The sequence below is a fragment of the Saccoglossus kowalevskii genome, chromosome 11 (genome assembly GCF_978046115.1).
Source record: "Saccoglossus kowalevskii chromosome 11, keSacKowa6.1, whole genome shotgun sequence".
Taxonomy (NCBI): domain Eukaryota; kingdom Metazoa; phylum Hemichordata; class Enteropneusta; family Harrimaniidae; genus Saccoglossus; species Saccoglossus kowalevskii.
This window is the reverse complement of record NC_140651.1, coordinates 10,439,237-10,458,501: the sequence shown is the minus strand read 5'-3', so window position 1 is coordinate 10,458,501 and position 19,265 is coordinate 10,439,237. Positions and strand designations below refer to the sequence as shown.

Below are 19,265 nucleotides of genomic sequence, written 5' to 3'. Positions count from 1 at the left end.
ATTTTTTAATCCACCTCACAGCTTTTTAAGAACACTTTTACCAAACCTATATAGCATTTCGCTTATTTTAGTCGTGAAAACCACACATCTCTAGCGGCATTTGATATTTTTCACACCATTTTTTACTGACACAAGCAACTTGTTGGTAATACCCCGTTCTATAGATAGTGAGATTTTCTCGTCGGTGACGGCGCTGTTCGAAATTCTTTACCCCGCTTTTAATGTTAACTCACGCTTTTATATATTTCTACAAAACGTGTCAAACCGACGAGGAAATAAAATAGTGCAGTATGCATTGTATACATATATAATTCTAATATCTACTTACCTAGAAATAACATCCGAGTCATTTGAGTGAAATGAAACAAGATTTTAGACAGACATACACATAAATGTACAAAATGAAATATATATTTGACTAGTATCAAAACATTTATTGTGTTAATTTATCACAGTATCCGCATTTTACATCTGACGTAGAAAGCGAATACAATACTAGTTTTTTTTTAAATTTCTGACATGCGCCACCAACGGCAGACAATGTGGTGAGTACATAGTGTTTGTGATAACATAAACGGAAGACTGTTCATCACATCACAGTCCCTCAACAATTAAAATCCGAGCTCAGAAGACTGTTCCGGGAAGTTGTCATGGTATGTCTGACATTTGATGAGTAATTATATCTTAGATTTTTTCTGATCTCGATTAACATTCGACTAGTGGAACTACAAACCCCAGTAGTTCCATGATTCGACCAATGTATTGCGTAATCAGGATGGTATGTATAGAGTTAAAATGAAAGTAAAATTTACTGTTCGCGAATCTCCCACTATGTTAACGCTCTCAATGCATTTTCTCAAGCCGAAATAATTTCATCCGGAATAACTCGATACACACTATTATGAAGAATATTGACAACGACTTCAACGAGTTAATTTACCTTGCACGTATGGTATTGTGTTATTTTTAGCGATGAATGAACCCGGAAGTAATAATACATTTAGAGTGCATGCAACATGCCAGACTACTAATAGTAAACGTACAAATATGAAGAGAATTACGGAAATAAATCGTACCATTACATGTATAAGTAAAACTTGGAGACACGCAGCTCGAATGCGAGTATGTTTACTATGTTTTACTGGAAATATAGCGAGCAAAGATTTCCTTTTGTACCCTAACCTCTAATCCTAACTGAACCCTTCACCGATTGGTGATTTCTTTTTAACAAATGCCTCTGTGGTTGCTGTGTGTGTATGCTATGTAACTCCTTTTTTGTGCAGGTAAACCAGGGGTCAAAAATCAGATAAAAAAACTACCCGGATGTCCACGGCTCGCCTGATAAATGCATGTAATAAAAGACCATTTGTTGCATCCTCTCTTCAATCACCTGCTTAGCTCAATCGAGTGACTGTTCTACGGCTCGGCTGAACAAGAAAGTGGTTCGAGTTCTGCGTCTTGCTACTAGAAACAATTGTAAGAGGTGAGTTGCACTGTGACGCACGAGAGACCCATTTCAGGGGCACGTCCCAATTAGGCAAGTTTTATGTATTGCCCTCCACGGCTTCCGCCTGAAACTGACTGACCAGCAAGCATGAACAGTTTACAACGTAGAAACTGTCCGATCATCGGAGGCGGCAAGAATTTCGATCGCCCCCTCGAAAAAAATGTTGGGGGTATCGCCCCTCCGAAATCAAGATGAAACCTTTTGTGTCAGCAAAATTTGACACTCAAAATGCAGGAAATAGCGTTTCAGAGGGTCTATATTTCAAAATTTTTAAGGTGGAGAATATGCCCTAGACCCACGTGAGATTGCACTTTCGGAGCAAGTTGGTGAGCAGATCTCACCCCACATGCAAAATGTTGTGCCACCGCCTCTTTCGATTTACTAGTAGTAAGTTGAACATGACCGATTCTGTAGTAAAATGGTTTACTTTCTTCATTGTTATTTACTAATGAACATCTGGACTTCTGTCATGTTTTTATATGATTTGTTTCTTTCATGTATGTGTTTTTTTAAATAAAAGTATTCATTTCTGTAACTGTCCCATTAGATATTTTTTTTTATTTGCTCTGCGCCGATTATTTTTTTCTCCAAATTCCACACACTCCCCAGATTGTCAACTTCTCTCCATCTAGTTAATTAATTCATGTGTTCTTACCTTTGCTTTTTTGAAACAAATTAACAAATTTAGGCAATTGTCAAAAGGACGAAAATACCGAACTGATTACATTTTTACTGGCTGGCTGCTGGAGGGTATGTGTGTATGTAATTGTATAACGGCATGACATTGAATCTTGTAGATGGCACTTCGAAACATCCTGGATTCTCCAACCATGCTGTCAAGTAAAATGTTTGTAGATAGAATATATGGTACTATTTTTGGGAACTGTATTGGGAATGCAGTGGGACTGGCCACCGTTGGCATGACATGGAACGAAGCCGTAAGTGTATATTGTATATGTGATCACGCGTATCTTGTATAAGTGGTCACGTGCTGTTGTATATGTGGTCACGAGCATCTCGTATATGTGGTCACGTATATCTTGTATATGTGGTCATGTGTATCTTGTATATGTGGTCACGTGTATCTTGTATACGCGGTCACATGCATCTTGTGTATGTGGTCACGTGTATCTTGTATATGTGGTCACGTGTATTTTGTATATATGGTCACGTGTATCTTGTATACGTGGTCACGTGTATCTTGTATATGTGGTCCCGTGTATCTTGTATATGTGGTCACGTGTATCTTGTATATGTGGTCACGTGTATCTTGTATATGTGGTCACGTGTATATTGTATATGTGGCCACGTTTATCTCGTATATGTGGTCACGTGTATCTCGTATATGTGGCCACGTTTATCTCGTATATGTGGTCTCATATATCTCGTATATGTGGTCACGTTTATTTACATATGTGGTCACAAATATCTCGTATATGTGGTCACGTTTATCTACATATGTAGTCACATATATCTCGTATATGTGGTCACGTTTATCTACATATGTGGTCACATATATCTCGTATATGTGGTCACGTTTATCTACATATGTGGTCACATATATCTCGTATATGTGGTCACGTTTATCTACATATGTTGTCACATATATCTCGTATATGTGGTCATGTTTATCTACATATGTGGTCACATATATCTCGTATATGTGGTAACGTTTATCTACATATGTGGTCACATATATCTCGTATATGTGGTCACTTTTATCTACATATGTAGTCACACATATCTCGTATATGTGTATATTGTATATGACGAAACATTGCTTAATTTTTAATCGATTTCTGAAACCAGATTACACAAACAACAACAAGTTATCCTGTTGTTCACTCTATACAACCAAGTAAAGAATTTGAAGAACTGTATTCATAGGAGCAAATTATATAAAAAACGGGTTTTAAAACGTAATGGTTTCCACGACTGTATTTAAAAATAATAAAAAGGTGACTGTTAGTTAACATCAAAATTATCGTGAAATCATAACATGTGCTGCACATAATACCTAATACTTATTTATGAGAAGGTTGTTCAATAGGAAGTTTTGAATCAATTTTATACATTCAAATAAAAAACGCCAAAAACTGATAACTGAATATTATGTCATATTAAAACTTTTTTTTACAGAAACATCATGGTGTCGAATTTTGTATGAATGACAGTTTAAGACATTTCAATTTAGATCATCACGATCGGATACACGACAGTAATATAATGTTATTAATTCTACAATCCATTCTTGAAAACAATGGCCAGGTATTGTGTTTTACATTATTAGTTATACTCGAATCACAGACATTAGACCCCCAATTTGTCACTAGTGTATTTTTAATATTTAAATGTTTATTCTTAATTTGTGTTTACTTACCAGATTGATTCTAGACATCTTATCAGAAAATTATTTTCAGTCGATATAAACGGTATTGGTGATACAACACACCAAGTACTCTGCCACCAGATGAGTCGAGTCGACCCCCATAAGGTGAGTACTGTATGCAATCCTTAATCCACAATAGACATACAACTCACAGGAGCTCGTCACTACGCGCAACGCTCATAACGACAATTCGAAAAGGGGGATAAATACAAATAACAAATTTATATAGCGCTCGAATCAATCACAATTTAATGTTCCAAGTTAAACCACACTGAATACTTTATATATTAAGTTTCTGTCTCCGTATGTTTGCATGTATGTCTGTTCCACTATTATCTCAAAGGAATACTGAGGGCATAGATGCTCTGGAACAATGCTTAATAGTTTTTGGTTAAATCCGTGAATATTAATTAGCTTATTTGCATAATAATTTTACTATTATCATCCTCTCCGCCAATTATCTCATTTAAATGACATTTGGTACATAGATGCTCTGGGCCAATACTCAGAACTGGTTAATTTTGGTTGAAATCCATGCTTGTTAATTACCCCATTTACATAACAATTAACCAATTCTCAGCTTTACCAATGATATCGCATGAACAACTCATCAGATATCCATATAACTTGCTACATAGATACATAGATGTACAGACTGGATTAGACATTGTTTGAAATCAGTGTGTAATAATAAAAACTAGTACCCAATTCTTGGCTTTTCCACCAATATCTCAATAACAACTCATCAGATATTATTGTAACTAGGATATGCCATATAAATGTTTAGTTTATGCTTATGATTTGTGTTTGTTAATTACTCAATTTTAATTAAGGCGAATTTCAATGCACGAAGCAATAAATGCATTGTGTGCTTTATGTGTGTGCGAGATGATTTTCCTGCAGTAAGTTGAGTGTTCTAGAGATGACTGGTGATATAATTGTTAAGGAATCTGTATAATAGTTGCAATAGTTTAGATGAAAAACAGTATATGACGCCTTCATATACAAATCTTCGTTATGGTAGATAAATCTTTCTAATTACTGTGTAAATCATTTAATTATTCATGATCATTTGTTGCAAAACTGTATACATGGTTAGTTACCATAAATTTTATTAAAAGTGCAAAAAATACTTTTCTTTGAAGGCTGCAGTCAAAGTTTGGGAAACTAGCGGGAAGTGGTCGGCGCCAAATGGGGCTGTAGTTCGAACATGTGTTCTTGGTATACACCAATTTTATGACATTGAAAAGGTCATAGTCAATACTATAAATGTCTGCAAAACAACCCATGCTGATCCTAGGTACGTTGATAGAATGTCATGTATGCTTACCCTAGAACACTCGATAAAAAGTTTGCATTTTCGATATTGTGAAATTCTTTTGTTTTTTGCGAAAAAAAAGCCTGAAAAAAAAACCTGATTTTGACAAGATAATTCAGAAATGTATATTAAGAATAATTCATAACGAAATGTAATCCCTATGTTCTCATAAATAATTTTCATAATTACCGATTATACAAGAATATTACAGAAAAAGTTAATTTGATATATTAGTATTCTCTTTATGTTTGCCTTTTATTTGTATTGAATTATGACTGAAAGAACTGAATGAAATTACAAACTATGTAGTGTGTTCTCCAACTCATGTATCACCAATAACTTTAATAAAAATTATTTTACTTGGTAAAAATCGGAAAGTCTTTATCGCAGTGTTCTAGGTATTTTTTTTATAGAATGCAATATCACCCATGCTGACCCTACATACAATTATTGAATTCAATACAAGCCATGCTGACCTTAGGTACATTCATAGAATTCAATACAATCAATGCTGACTCAAGGCACGATTATAGAATTCAATACAACCCCTGCTGACCCTAGGTACAATTATAGAATTCAATACAACCCATGCTGACCTGGGTACGTTTATAAAATTCAATACAACCCATGCTGACCCTGGATATGTTTATAGAATGTAATACAAGCCATGCTGACTCTAGGCACGATAATAGAATTCAATACAACCCATGCTGACCTTGGGTACGTTTATAGAATTCAATACAACCCATGCTGACCTTGGGTATGTTCATAGAATGTAATACAATCCATGCTGTCCTGGGTACGTTTATAGAATTCAGTACAACCCATTCTGACCCTAGGTACGTTCATAGAATTCAATACAACCCATGCTGACCTTAGGTACAATTATAGAATTCAATACAATCCATGCTGACTCTAGGTACGTTAATAGAATGTAATACAACCCATGCTGACTCTAGGTACGTTTATAGAATGTAATACAACCCATACTGACTCCAGGTATGTTTATAGAATGCAATACAACCCATTCTGACCATAGGTACAATTATAGAATGTAATACAACCCATGCTGACTCTAGGTACGTTAATAGAATATAATACAACCAATGCCGATCATAGGTACAATTATAGAATGTAATTCAACCCATGCTGACTCTAGGTATGTTTATAGAATGTAATACAACCCATGCTGACTCTAGGTACGTTTATAGAATGTAATACAACCCATGCCGACCATAGGTATGTTAATAGAATGTAATACAACCCATGCTGACCATAGGTACAATTATAGAATGTAATACAATCCATGCTGACTCTATGTATGTTTATAGAATGTAATACAACCCTTGCTGACTCTAGGTACGTTTAAAGAATGTAATACAACCCATGCTGACTCTAGGTACGTTTATAGAATGTAATACAACCCATGCTGACTCTAGGTACGTTTATATAATGTAATACAACCCATGCTGACCATAGGTACAATTATAGAATTCAATACAACCCATGCTGACTCTAGGTACGTTTATATAATGTAATACAACCCATGCTGACCATAAGTACAATTATAGAATTCAATACAATCCATGCTGACTCTAGGTACTTTTATAGAATTCAATACAACCCTTGCTGACTCTTGGTACGTTTATAGAATGTATTACAACCCATGCTGACATAGGTACAATTATATAATTCACTACAACCCATTCTGACCCTAGGTACGTTCACATAATTCAATACAACTCATTCTGACCCTAGGTACGTTTATATAATTCAATACAACCCATTCTGACTCTAGGTACGTTTATAGAATGTAATACAACGCATACCGACCATAGGTACAATTATAGAACTCAATACAACCCATGCTGACCTAAGTACTTTCATAGAATTCAATACAACCCATTCTGACCCTAGGTACGTTTATAGAATTCAGTACAACCCATTCTGACCCTAGGTACGTTTATATAATTTAATACAACCCATTCTGACCCTGGATATGTTTATAGAATGTAATACAACCCATGCTGACCCTGGATATGTTTATAGAATGTAATACGAGCCATGTTGACTCAAGGTACGTTCATAGAATTCAATACAACCCATGCTGACCTTGGGTACGTTTATAGAATGTAATACAACCCATGCTGACCCTAGGTACGTTTATATAATGTAATACAACCCATGCTGACTCTAGGTACGTTTATAGAATGTAATACAACCCATGCTGACTCTAGGTACGTTTATAGAATGTAATACAACCCATTCTGACCATAGGTACAATTATAGAATTCAATACAACCCATGCTGACTCTAGGTACGTTTATAGAATGTAATACAACTTATGCTGACTCTAGGTACGTTTATAGAATGTAATACAACCCATTCTGACCATAGGTACAATTATAGAATGTAATACAACCCATGCTGACTCTAGGTACGTTCATAGAATTCAATACAACCCATGCTGACCTTGGGTACGTTTATAGAATGTAATACAACCCATGCTGACCCTAGGTACGTTTATAGAATGTAATACAACCCATGCTGACTCTAGGTACGTTTATAGAATGTAATACAACCCATGCTGACTCTAGGTACGTTTATAGAATGTAATACAACCCATTCTGACTCTAGGTACGTTTATAGAATGTAATACAACCCATTCTGACCATAGGTACAATTATAGAATGTAATACAACCCATGCTGACTCTAGGTACGTTAATAGAATATAATACAACCAATGCCGATCATAGGTACAATTATAGAATGTAATTCAACCCATGCTGACTCTAGGTATGTTTATAGAATGTAATACAACCCATGCTGACTCTAGGTACGTTTATAGAATGTAATACAACCCATTCTGACCATAGGTACAATTATAGAATGTAATACAACCCATGCTAACTCTAGGTACGTTCATAGAATTCAATACAACCCATGCTGACCTTGGGTACGTTTATAGAATGTAATACAACCCATGCTGACCCTAGGTACGTTTATAGAATGTAATACAACCCATGCTGACTCTAGGTACGTTTATAGAATGTAATACAACCCATGCTGACTCTAGGTACGTTTATAGAATGTAATACAACCCATGCTGACTCTAGGTACGTTTATAGAATGTAATACAACCCATTCTGACCATAGGTACAATTATAGAATGTAATACAACCCATGCTGACTCTAGGTACGTTAATAGAATATAATACAACCAATGCCGATCATAGGTACAATTATAGAATGTAATTCAACCCATGCTGACTCTAGGTATGTTTATATAATGTAATACAACCCATGCTGACTCTAGGTACGTTTATAGAATGTAATACAACCCATGCCGACCATAGGTATGTTAATAGAATGTAATACAACCCATGCTGACCATAGGTACAATTATAGAATGTAATACAATCCATGCTGACTCTATGTATGTTTATAGAATGTAATACAACCGTTGCTGACTCTAGGTACGTTTATAGAATGTAATACAACCCATGCTGACTCTAGGTACGTTTATATAATGTAATACAACCCATGCTGACCATAGGTACAATTATAGAATTCAATACAACCCATGCTGACTCTAGGTACGTTTATATAATGTAATACAACCCATGCTGACCATAAGTACAATTATAGAATTCAATACAATCCATGCTGACCCTAGGTACGTTTATAGAATTCAATACAACTCATTCTGACCCTAGGTACGTTTATAGAATTCAATACAACCCATTCTGACCCTAGGTACGTTCACATAATTCAATACAACTCATTCTGACCCTAGGTACGTTTATATAATTCAATACAACCCATTCTGACCCTGGATATGTTTATAGAATGTAATACAACGCATACCGACCATAGGTACAATTATAGAACTCAATACAACCCATGCTGACCTAAGTACTTTCATAGAATTCAATACAACCCATTCTGACCCTAGGTACGTTTATAGAATTCAGTACAACCCATTCTGACCCTAGGTACGTTTATATAATTTAATACAACCCATTCTGACCCTGGATATGTTTATAGAATGTAATACAACCCATGCTGACCCTGGATATGTTTATATAATGTAATACGAGCCATGTTGACTCAAGGTACGTTCATAGAATTCAATACAACCCATGCTGACCTTGGGTACGTTTATAGAATGTAATACAACCCATGCTGACCCTAGATACGTTTATATAATGTAATACAACCCATGCTGACTCTAGGTACGTTTATAGAATGTAATACAACCCATGCTGACTCTAGGTACGTTTATAGAATGTAATACAACCCATTCTGACCATAGGTACAATTATAGAATTCAATACAACCCATGCTGACTCTAGGTACGTTTATAGAATGTAATACAACTTATGCTGACTCTAGGTACGTTTATAGAATGTAATACAACCCATTCTGACCATAGGTACAATTATAGAATGTAATACAACCCATGCTGACTCTAGGTACGTTCATAGAATTAAATACAACCCATGCTGACTCTAGGTACGTTTATAGAATGTAATACAACCCATGCTGACCCTAGGTACGTTTATAGAATGTAATACAACCCATGCTGACTCTAGGTACGTTTATAGAATGTAATACAACCCATGCTGACTCTAGGTACGTTTATAGAATGTAATACAACCCATTCTGACCATAGGTACAATTATAGAATTCAATACAACCCATGCTGACTCTAGGTACGTTTATAGAATGTAATACAACCCATGCTGACTCTAGGTACGTTTATAGAATGTAATACAACCCATTCTGACCATAGGTACAATTATAGATTGTAATACAACCCTTGCTGACTCTAGGTACGTTTATAGTATGTAATACAACCCATGCTGACCATAGGTACAATTATAGAATTCAATACAACCCATTCTGACCCTAGGTACGTTTATATAATTCAATACAACCCATTCTGACCCTGGATATGTTTATGGAATGTAATACAACCCATGCCGATCATAGGTACAATTATAGAATTCAATACAACCCATGCTGACCTAAGTACGTTCATAGAATTCAATACAACCCATTCTGACCCTAGGTACGTTTATATAATTCAATACAACCCATTCTGACCCTGGATATGTTTATAGAATGTAATACAACCCATGCCGACCATAGGTACAATTATAGAATTCAATACAACCCATGCTGACCTAAGTACGTTCATAGAATTCAATACAACCCATTCTGACCTTAGGTACGTTTATATAATTCAATACAACCCATTCTGACCCTAGGTACGTTCATAGAATGTAATACAACCCATGCTCAATTTCGGCATTTTGATCTCCTTGTTCGACTTCATCCTCTACCAAACATAATTAACGGAAGTTAGTAGTTAATATGTACCCCGAAGTTACCATCAATTATGTGAAACTTAGGGTCTATTTCATTGTACATTGTTCACTCATTGGTGATTTATTTGCGCATAAGTGAATTACTTTGTGTTTATCAATTGTTATTTACATTTGCGTACATACATATGACGAACACTTAAAGGGGAACCGCTCAATCCCATGGATTGCACCAAAGAATCATGGGACACTATTGTTTATGTTGTTTACAATGTTAATCTATCTTTTGTTATCCATTGTTATTTTAATCCAGAAAGTAAATTTGTTGTGAAATTAATCTTAACTGGAAGGTGCCCCTTTAACGTCAACGAAACTTCACAGAGCACATTCAAATAGGTAACGGGGGGGGGGGGGTAAATACATTTCGGGCATTATGATGTCATGATGATGTCATAACCCCACACCTCAGTTATCATGAGTATTCGTAATGTCATAACTTATTTCTTTATTTCTATGTACAACATAGATGTATTGCGTCATGCGTTGCTGTGACAACCGCTATAGCAATGTTGCTACAGGGCAAACATCAAGTTGACCATGACAAAAGAGTAAACGTTGAGAGTCTTGTAACAGAAAGTTTCAAATATGCAAAACGATGTCTTGAAAATAAGGAACAAGTAAGTGTTTTCTCTAGTGTATTGAATACTTCCAGGTATATACAGCGAAAATAAGAAAAAAGGAGCATATAGTACAACAATAATCCTCCTTATAATAACACTTTGTAAACTTAAAATATCTTGTCATAATAAATACAGGTTAGAGATAAGTTTTCAGTTTATACATCATGGGAATATTTAGAACAGAATTAGCGAACTTCTTTGTGTAGAGTCTGGTCAAACCCTGGTGGCAGTCATGTTTGTTTTCATTATTAAAGGACGCTTACGCATGTAATCATTCCATATTTGGAATTCGCATTTCCTTATATGATAAGATGAAAATACCCCGTAAAATACCGCAAAATTACGACACACTGTAACTTATGGCGTTACGGTGACAGATGTATAATAATACCATACATTTTATATAAAGGAAACGTTCTCATATACATTCCCTTAATGAATGAATCATTAATTAAAATGTTTCCATATGCCATATGGAAATGTATTGAATTTGTTTGTTGTAGGTTGAAGAATTACGCCAATACATGCATATATCTGACTATAGAAGGCTATCATCTGATAAGTACAGTTACACGTACACTTGTCTTGGTTACGGCTTTTGGGCTTTACAACAGACAGACTTCCAGGAAACCCTAACGACAATTGTTAAAGAGGTAAAAATACACAAGTACTGTTCAAAGTGCTCTGTACCATGTCCGTTACTATACAAACATATGATTTGTGATTGATCCTTGCATTCAATTTGAACGTTTGACATATTTTACCTTCGTCAATTTATTTCACGGCGGATTGTATGAAATTTTAATAAAACGGGATGTACTTACAGATATAACAACATACGTTGTTTTATATATACGGCTTAATTTAAATCTCAAGCCATTGCTAATTCATTATTATCTCGCTGCTCAGAAAAAAGCAAGGTTACCTATGTGCCTGCAATTAATATTTGCCGCATTTATATATAGTATTTGACGTACTGAGGTGCATCGCCAGGTGATGGTTATGTGAAATATCAAAACAATCAGACACAAACGTTTTGTAATTATTTAAAATTAAAGGTTTTGCACTCATTTGCATAATCACATTTTTTTGTGCCAGAGGAGGCATCATCATTATTATGATCATAACAACTGACCATAAGGCAGACAACCGTAAAAAGACGCCACCCATTCTTACATAACTCTCTTCATAACCATCTACATATATCATGTGACCGAGATTTAACCAATCATATCATGGATAACAACAGTGAAATGTGTTAAATCTATGATAAAACATGATCATTCGGGCAATGACATGATTGTTGTCTACTTTAGGTATGGTCATGACTACCATTCCTTGGACAGGCAATCTATCGTGATATTGCCCTCACAAACGTGTGTTATTATTTAATTAGTAATTGTAATTTGCTCCCCGAAAGTCAAATGGTATATTGTTTTTTTTCATAGGGTGGGGATGCCGACTCTAACGGCGCAGTTGCTGGGGCATTATTAGGATGTAAATTGGGCTACAACGCAATACCGCCCAACTGGGTGAGCAGTTTCCCACAGCAAAGTACACTTGAATCAACAATCAAAAGGTAAGCACGCCCCGCGAAAAATGTCCAGCTTCACATACCATCCTTTTCAAAGTAGAGTTCAAGGAATTTCATAAACCTGAACAGATAGTTAGTCAAACTCTTCGAACAACCAATGGATAGTCAGTCAATTACAGGCATTGGTAACACTGTCGTATGTTGTAATCATTAATTTACTTAATTTGTACAGGTTTATTAATCTACCAATCAATGTGCCACGGAGCCAACATACCCAACAAGCGGGTGACTATTCCCGCGCAATGGCAACAGTCGACACTAGTAGCGCGGATGACTATTCCAGTAAAAGCAGACAGCCATTGGACCATCGACAATTTGAATTGTTTGGAGAAATATCTAACTATAAGACTGCATTATCAGAGACAACTTTGTTGAGACGCATACTGGGGACAATCTACGGCAATTGTATTGGTGATGCCATTGGATTATTAACTGAGTTCATGGATAAGCAAGAAGCTAAAAAGGTAGCTTGACAAATTTTTGTATTTATAAACTTGTTATTGTTATCATATCGAACTTGGAGGTTGATAAAAGCAGAATGAGATATACAACATTACCCAACAGAATAACGTTAACAATTGGCAAAGAAAAGACACAAACCGTATCTGTTAAATGACCAACACTGAAGACTGACAGATCATCTATATCGAAAGAAAAACGCTGATGATATGGAGTATAAATGGAATAATCCTAAGTCTTTATTATTGCAGATTACGCTCAGCCTGATCTGTTTGATTATATATAAGTTAAATATAATATAATATTGAGACAGATTATTGATTGTTTTGCTCGAATTCATTCAAGGTTGTAGTAGAAGATTTTTGGCACATTTTATACTTTTTAGGTATAATTATTGTATCACCATTTTATATGTCTATCATAAATGGAACATATTTAAAACAGCTTTCAACAATAACAACCCTCGTAGTTCTATATTTGCATGTATTGTAAATAATTGATAAATCACGCAAGTAAAGTAAGAACATCTTTAGCAATCATTCTCAATTTACTGGACTTCAAAACATTGGTCACAAGAATTTTCATGACCATTTAACAATTCAATGCAGAAACTCCACTGAAATGCAAATTCTAGTGAAAATGTTATGTTTTTCATATATTAGTGTGAATCATGAGCTTGAAATAATATAGTTTATGTTTAAAAATCCTTCTTCGATGAAAATAATCAGTGTAAATTTAAGTTTTCTACATCCCTAATGAAATGTTACAATTGACCATTATGAGTTTGAACTATTTATCATATGTATAACTGTTAGATTTATACATAGAGAGCAATCGATTAAAACTTGCCAATTGCGGGCAATGCAATGTGAGCGTATGTTGTGTATATGTCAGGTTGTGTTCTAATATTCAGCAGTGTGTAGTAGTAGCGATTTTGTCTGTCCTTTTATCCATTGAGGGGGTATGTATCAATGGACAACTCGAATTTCTACATGTCATGTAATGTAAAACAGTCATCTCACTTTTCACAACGTTTGACTTTGTGGCAATTACGACTATACTAACCATATTACAGTTCTATCCCGAAAATCAACTTGAGTATGCATTTAAAGAGAGAGCTGACAAGTATAAAGAACATCAACGCAGATGGGAAGCAGGTGATTGGACAGATGATAGCGATCAGATGATACTGATTATGCAATCACTAGTGGATAACGATGGAAAGGTTACATTTAATTTCTTTTATAGTAATTACCAATTATTATCAGAGTAATTACTCCACATTATGACACTAACCATTACTTATATTAATTCAATAATAATTAATTAGGTGGCCCTGTTAGTATGGTCGGTTAACTAACATGTTTTCTTTCATGTAGGTTGTGCCAATGAACTTTGCTGGAAAACTTGTACATTGGATGCATAACGGATTCCCGGCGCTTGGTGACACTGGTGGTCTTGGTATAGGAACTACAACATACCAAGTTCTTAGCCATGCGAAGTTTCACATGAAACCAAATCAGGCATCAATATAATCATTTTTTATAACACACATACATGTAATATTGTAAGCTCAGCCATTGAATTATGTTCTACAACTTCACAATTCTTCAAAACCATATTCCAAAATTTGTATCATATGACCAACTTAGGTCCACAATATGATAGCTTCTTTGTATTTTTTGGCACTAACCGTGTCCATTCAAACACAAACATGGAAAGGGGTGCATATGTCGACCACTCACTTAAGTATGTTCCCCACATAATGATGTAACTTGTAGGACATATGCTTAATAACTAGTTGTAGGATATTATTATCCTATAGCTGTCATATTATTTATAATTTAATATAATTACAGTTATCAATCTTCATCATGTTGTAGGCAGCTTACGAGGTGTGGCGTTCTAGTGGTGGACATTTGGCACCAAATGGAGCAGTGATGAGGACATCAATACTTGGTATTCATCAGTTTGATGATATTGAAATGGTCAAAAAGAACACTGTGAAAATATGTGAAACAACCCATGCTGATCCAAGGTTATGAAACACTTTATTATTCTCAGCTGCCCACATACTGTGTTCGAACAATACAATTGATGTTAACAGTTCATCATTCGATTTAACAGATGTGTAGCTTCTTGTGTTGCTGTGACAACGTCCATTGCAATGATGTTACAAGGGAGACATCTAAGCCTAATAGGAAAGTATGATGTTGAGAGAATAGTGAATGAAAGCTTCCATCATGCAAAAGTGTATCTTAATGACAAATCACAAGTATGTACAAGTATATTCTGTATCAATACCACTATGTTATCAGCATATCTGTGTGATCTTAATAGCCGTATCAATGGTGTTCAGACACATATTCTATAATTCAATTATTTTACTTGACGTGAAGCTTATTATCCATAAGAACTAGTAATTGTGATACAAATTTACAAAATCATATAATATGAAAAATAATCGATAACGACATTTGTGTAAACTGTATTAATGCCATTTACTTGTAGATTGACGAATTGTATCGGTACATGAACGCAAAAAACATAAAAGACCTGAAGTTAGATGAAGCTGGGAAAATTGGCTACACTTACAAATGTCTTGGGGCTGGTTTCTGGGCATTACGGCAGACGGATTTCAGACAAGCTCTGACAGCCATCGTTAAAGAGGTACATTAGTTATCTATTGTATGTTCCACAATGTACTAATTACATATATTTGTATTGTATATTTTCAATATCTGTTCATTTACCTTCCAGGCTGGTGATGCAGACACAAATGGAGCAGTAGCAGGGGCATTACTCGGATGTAAGCTGGGGTCTAAAAAGTTACCATCATCGTGGATTGGTAAACTCAAATACAAGAGATGGTTGGATGACAATATTGATAGGTAAATACACAATTCAATTACTTGGTGATGAATTTTGTTTAGTCGTCTGTTACTTACTTATCACTTGCCTCTCAATTCATGTTCGTTTCGGTATGTGCAACGGTGTGCTTGTCAATCTTTATTTTTTTCATTTAGATTTCTAGATATCAAATTTAGACCCTTGCATGCAGCAGCGTCTGGTACAGACAAGATGGAACTAGGAGTTAAAACTGAAGGCGCAGCTAAACCGATTCCTGAAAATTTTCGTGCGACAGCACGGTCCAGTCAGTCTTACCCTCGCTCCGAACGTGATGTTAAACAACCAGGACAAATGTATCAGAAAAAGGGAGATTTTTATTCTGGATATTCGTGAATTCTGAAAATACATGATCAAGACCAAGTACAAATGTAAAGTTTGAAGCTGCAAGAAGTCTGGATCTACGTTAGGCACATACATATACTGTACGCATACATGATGGGTATGGTCATGCTTGCTGAAGATGTTGTGCTTTTTGCCGTTAAAAATATACACATATCTATTTGCACGTACATGCAGTGTTTTGCTAAGGACAAGTGAGCACCACAATCTTTAAACATGGACTTGTTAGTACATAGGCAGATAATGTAGCAAAATAAATTGCCGAAACGTATGAGAAAATATAGCAGTTAACTTATATTTTGTCCGCCATTTTTAATTTGTGTTATTCATAAGAGGATCACCGGATGTAGCTGAGTCTGTATGTTCAGCAGGTTTGCTTTCATTGCAAACAATAAGTTATGAATCCATCTGCAATTGCAATTAATGGTTAAACATATTGGGCTCAATTTGTTCTGTATAGTGCAGATTTCTTCTTCTATATTTCTTCTAGTATTACGTATCTGTACTTTATTACGTATCTGACTAATATTTGGCGAGGAAGTACCTACAGGGGTTCTTATATTGCACAAAATAGTGCCCCTCAAAAATATTTAAGCTAATGATTTTAGTCGGTGTATAGTTCACAATAGGTTTTTTTATATGCGTATAAATGTCAGGAACCCCCATGTATTAGTATAAGAAGTTTTAATTTGTTAACTATCAAAGATATAATTAAGACATTTGTTTTGTAATTTTACTATCACTATTACATTCGTTGCATGATGTATTAGTGATGTCACAACCCCTTCAATAAGTTGTGTTGTTATGTTAGAAGTTTTGGACCGAACAAAATCATTCTTTCAACATAAACCTATCCTATGATATGGTATGGTGTGGTTATAGTAGAAAACTCATTCTTATACTGTTTATACATATGTGTAAAACTATTGTGTGTATATGTTTGTTTTGGGGTAGGTTTTGAGTTTACTGCAAACATGTTTTTTTTTATATATATATATTTATATAACTTTCATGTGCTATATATTTATTTCATGAAGGATGCCACATGTTCCCATTCCTGACATGACTTCTTGGTTGTATGTCTCGAGGCTTATATACAATTTAAACAGTAATATTCGTCACACCATGATCAATTTGGTGACAATTACTGTTTAAACAGAAATAAGTGTGTCTGTATATTGTTTTTGCGAGATATCACAAGCGCCGTGAGAGTCTGAATGCTGTACAAGTGCAGTGTGCTAAGCACCGGTCTAATTATAGCAATGACACAATTACGTCGACAACCTGGTTGCCAGTTCCTCGACCTTTGCATAACGACGGTCAATACGTGTTAACTGAAAACCATGGTTACAAAGGAACGGTCCTAGACGGGCGTGAAATGGAACACACACAACGTGAGGGCATGCTAAATAAGGCATTTAGGTCAGCAGTGACGACTCCTGATTGGTTGACAAATTACCTAGCGGAGATTTCTAAAAAACGAGGTAAACGAGGGGGAATAAGTATCGCTGGAAGACAGAGACGTGGTTGGCTATCGTCTGAACGGGCTTATTGTAATCGAAGAAACGAAACAAAACAAGATAGCACACATAATAAAAAATAAACTTTAATCAAAGTAAATGGGTTTTACACGCACAATATTTACAAAATATTTTCCGAAAATAACAATATTTTAATTAGTAAAAAATTCGTTTCGCTAATTACAGAAAATCGGAAATCTGTAATAAGCGAAACAAAGGACTTACACGTACAATATTTACCATTGTCTGTCAAAACTTGATCAGTATAATCACCTTTCAGTCAGTCATGTCCATAACTACATAAAATATTTGCCATAAACATCTAAAGCTTCAGTATATCAAGAACTTAACTCCACACAATAACACACACACACACACACACACATATATATATATACTACCTCCAATGGTCCAATGGAAGCCAGTCAAAGCTCTTCAAAGTACGAACAAGGGGCGAGAATTGTATTAACCCCCTAAGGGTTGCTACCCTTTTTAACTTTTTTAACTCCGAAAATGCCCCCCTAAATTAATATATCGCCCTTTTTAGAATGTACTGATCCAGAAATTAATGAATATTTATGAACACAAAAACTGCCACGTCATGAATAAATTAACATAAATAAAAAAACAAAATGCTTAGTGTACGTACGTCTTCTGAAATTATGCCGACGAATTTTTTAGTTGTTGGTACCAGTGTATTTTTCGTCACTGAATGATTTTTTTGCGTGTGGATTTGTTGTTAGAGTTCGTAGATAATACTTAATCATAAATATATTTCTACGGATCCAGTTTAATTAATACTATTTGTTTTCATGATTGCTTACCGAGCTGGACAGTACTTGACTGTTTGACTTGTATGGCTGACAGGCTGTTTAGTGGAATAACAGTAAACTCGTGGTGTGTGCATAATTAAATCTTCAGTCATTTAGTAAGTGTTGATGCTGTAATTTGCCGAGGGAAATGTCAAACCCGTTGATGCAAAGGTACTGTCAATGAGAGTTTATGCTGGATTATATACTGTTAAGCTGAGTGTTGTTTGGTTCTCCAGCTGAGTGTTGTTCTCTGCCAATTTTCCAGTCACTATACCTATACTCACCTACAGTGGATGCTAGTGTAGAATATGTAATGAATTACAACACCACAACTAGCTGTTAGTGTTGGAATTGGATCTTATGTTGGTCTAATATGAATTAACTACAGGAACTTCAAGGTGTCAGA

At 35.2% G+C, this 19,265-nt stretch overlaps 1 protein-coding gene across 2 annotated transcripts; it reads left to right on the top strand.

Moving 5' to 3' along the window:
- Positions 1 to 506: 506 nt before the first annotated feature.
- LOC144349431 (uncharacterized) lies at positions 507 to 17,692 on the top strand. 2 transcript variants are annotated; one of them, XM_085505740.1, is made up of 17 exons: positions 508 to 653; positions 1,284 to 1,483; positions 2,305 to 2,445; positions 3,647 to 3,775; positions 3,891 to 4,001; positions 5,042 to 5,196; positions 11,072 to 11,222; positions 11,729 to 11,878; positions 12,674 to 12,804; positions 12,992 to 13,283; positions 14,354 to 14,503; positions 14,658 to 14,801; positions 15,162 to 15,316; positions 15,406 to 15,553; positions 15,790 to 15,948; positions 16,039 to 16,169; positions 16,305 to 17,692. In XM_085505740.1, exons 3-17 carry the CDS (start codon positions 2,305 to 2,307, stop codon positions 16,519 to 16,521), a joined length of 2,364 nt encoding a protein of 787 aa, XP_085361866.1. In that variant the 5' UTR covers positions 508 to 653; positions 1,284 to 1,483; the 3' UTR covers positions 16,522 to 17,692. The 2 variants fall into 2 exon arrangements, with proteins under 2 accessions (XP_077864108.2, XP_085361866.1); XM_078007982.2 differs by lacking the exon at positions 1,284 to 1,483 and having other exon boundaries at positions 507 to 653.
- Positions 17,693 to 19,265: the final 1,573 nt, after the last annotated feature.

Coding starts and splice junctions, on each gene's coding strand:
- LOC144349431 (XM_078007982.2), top strand. Junction 11,223..11,728: donor GTCTTGAAAATAAGGAACAA/GTAAGTGTTTTC, acceptor TGTTTGTTGTAG/GTTGAAGAATTACGCCAATA. Junction 13,284..14,353: donor ATAAGCAAGAAGCTAAAAAG/GTAGCTTGACAA, acceptor ACCATATTACAG/TTCTATCCCGAAAATCAACT.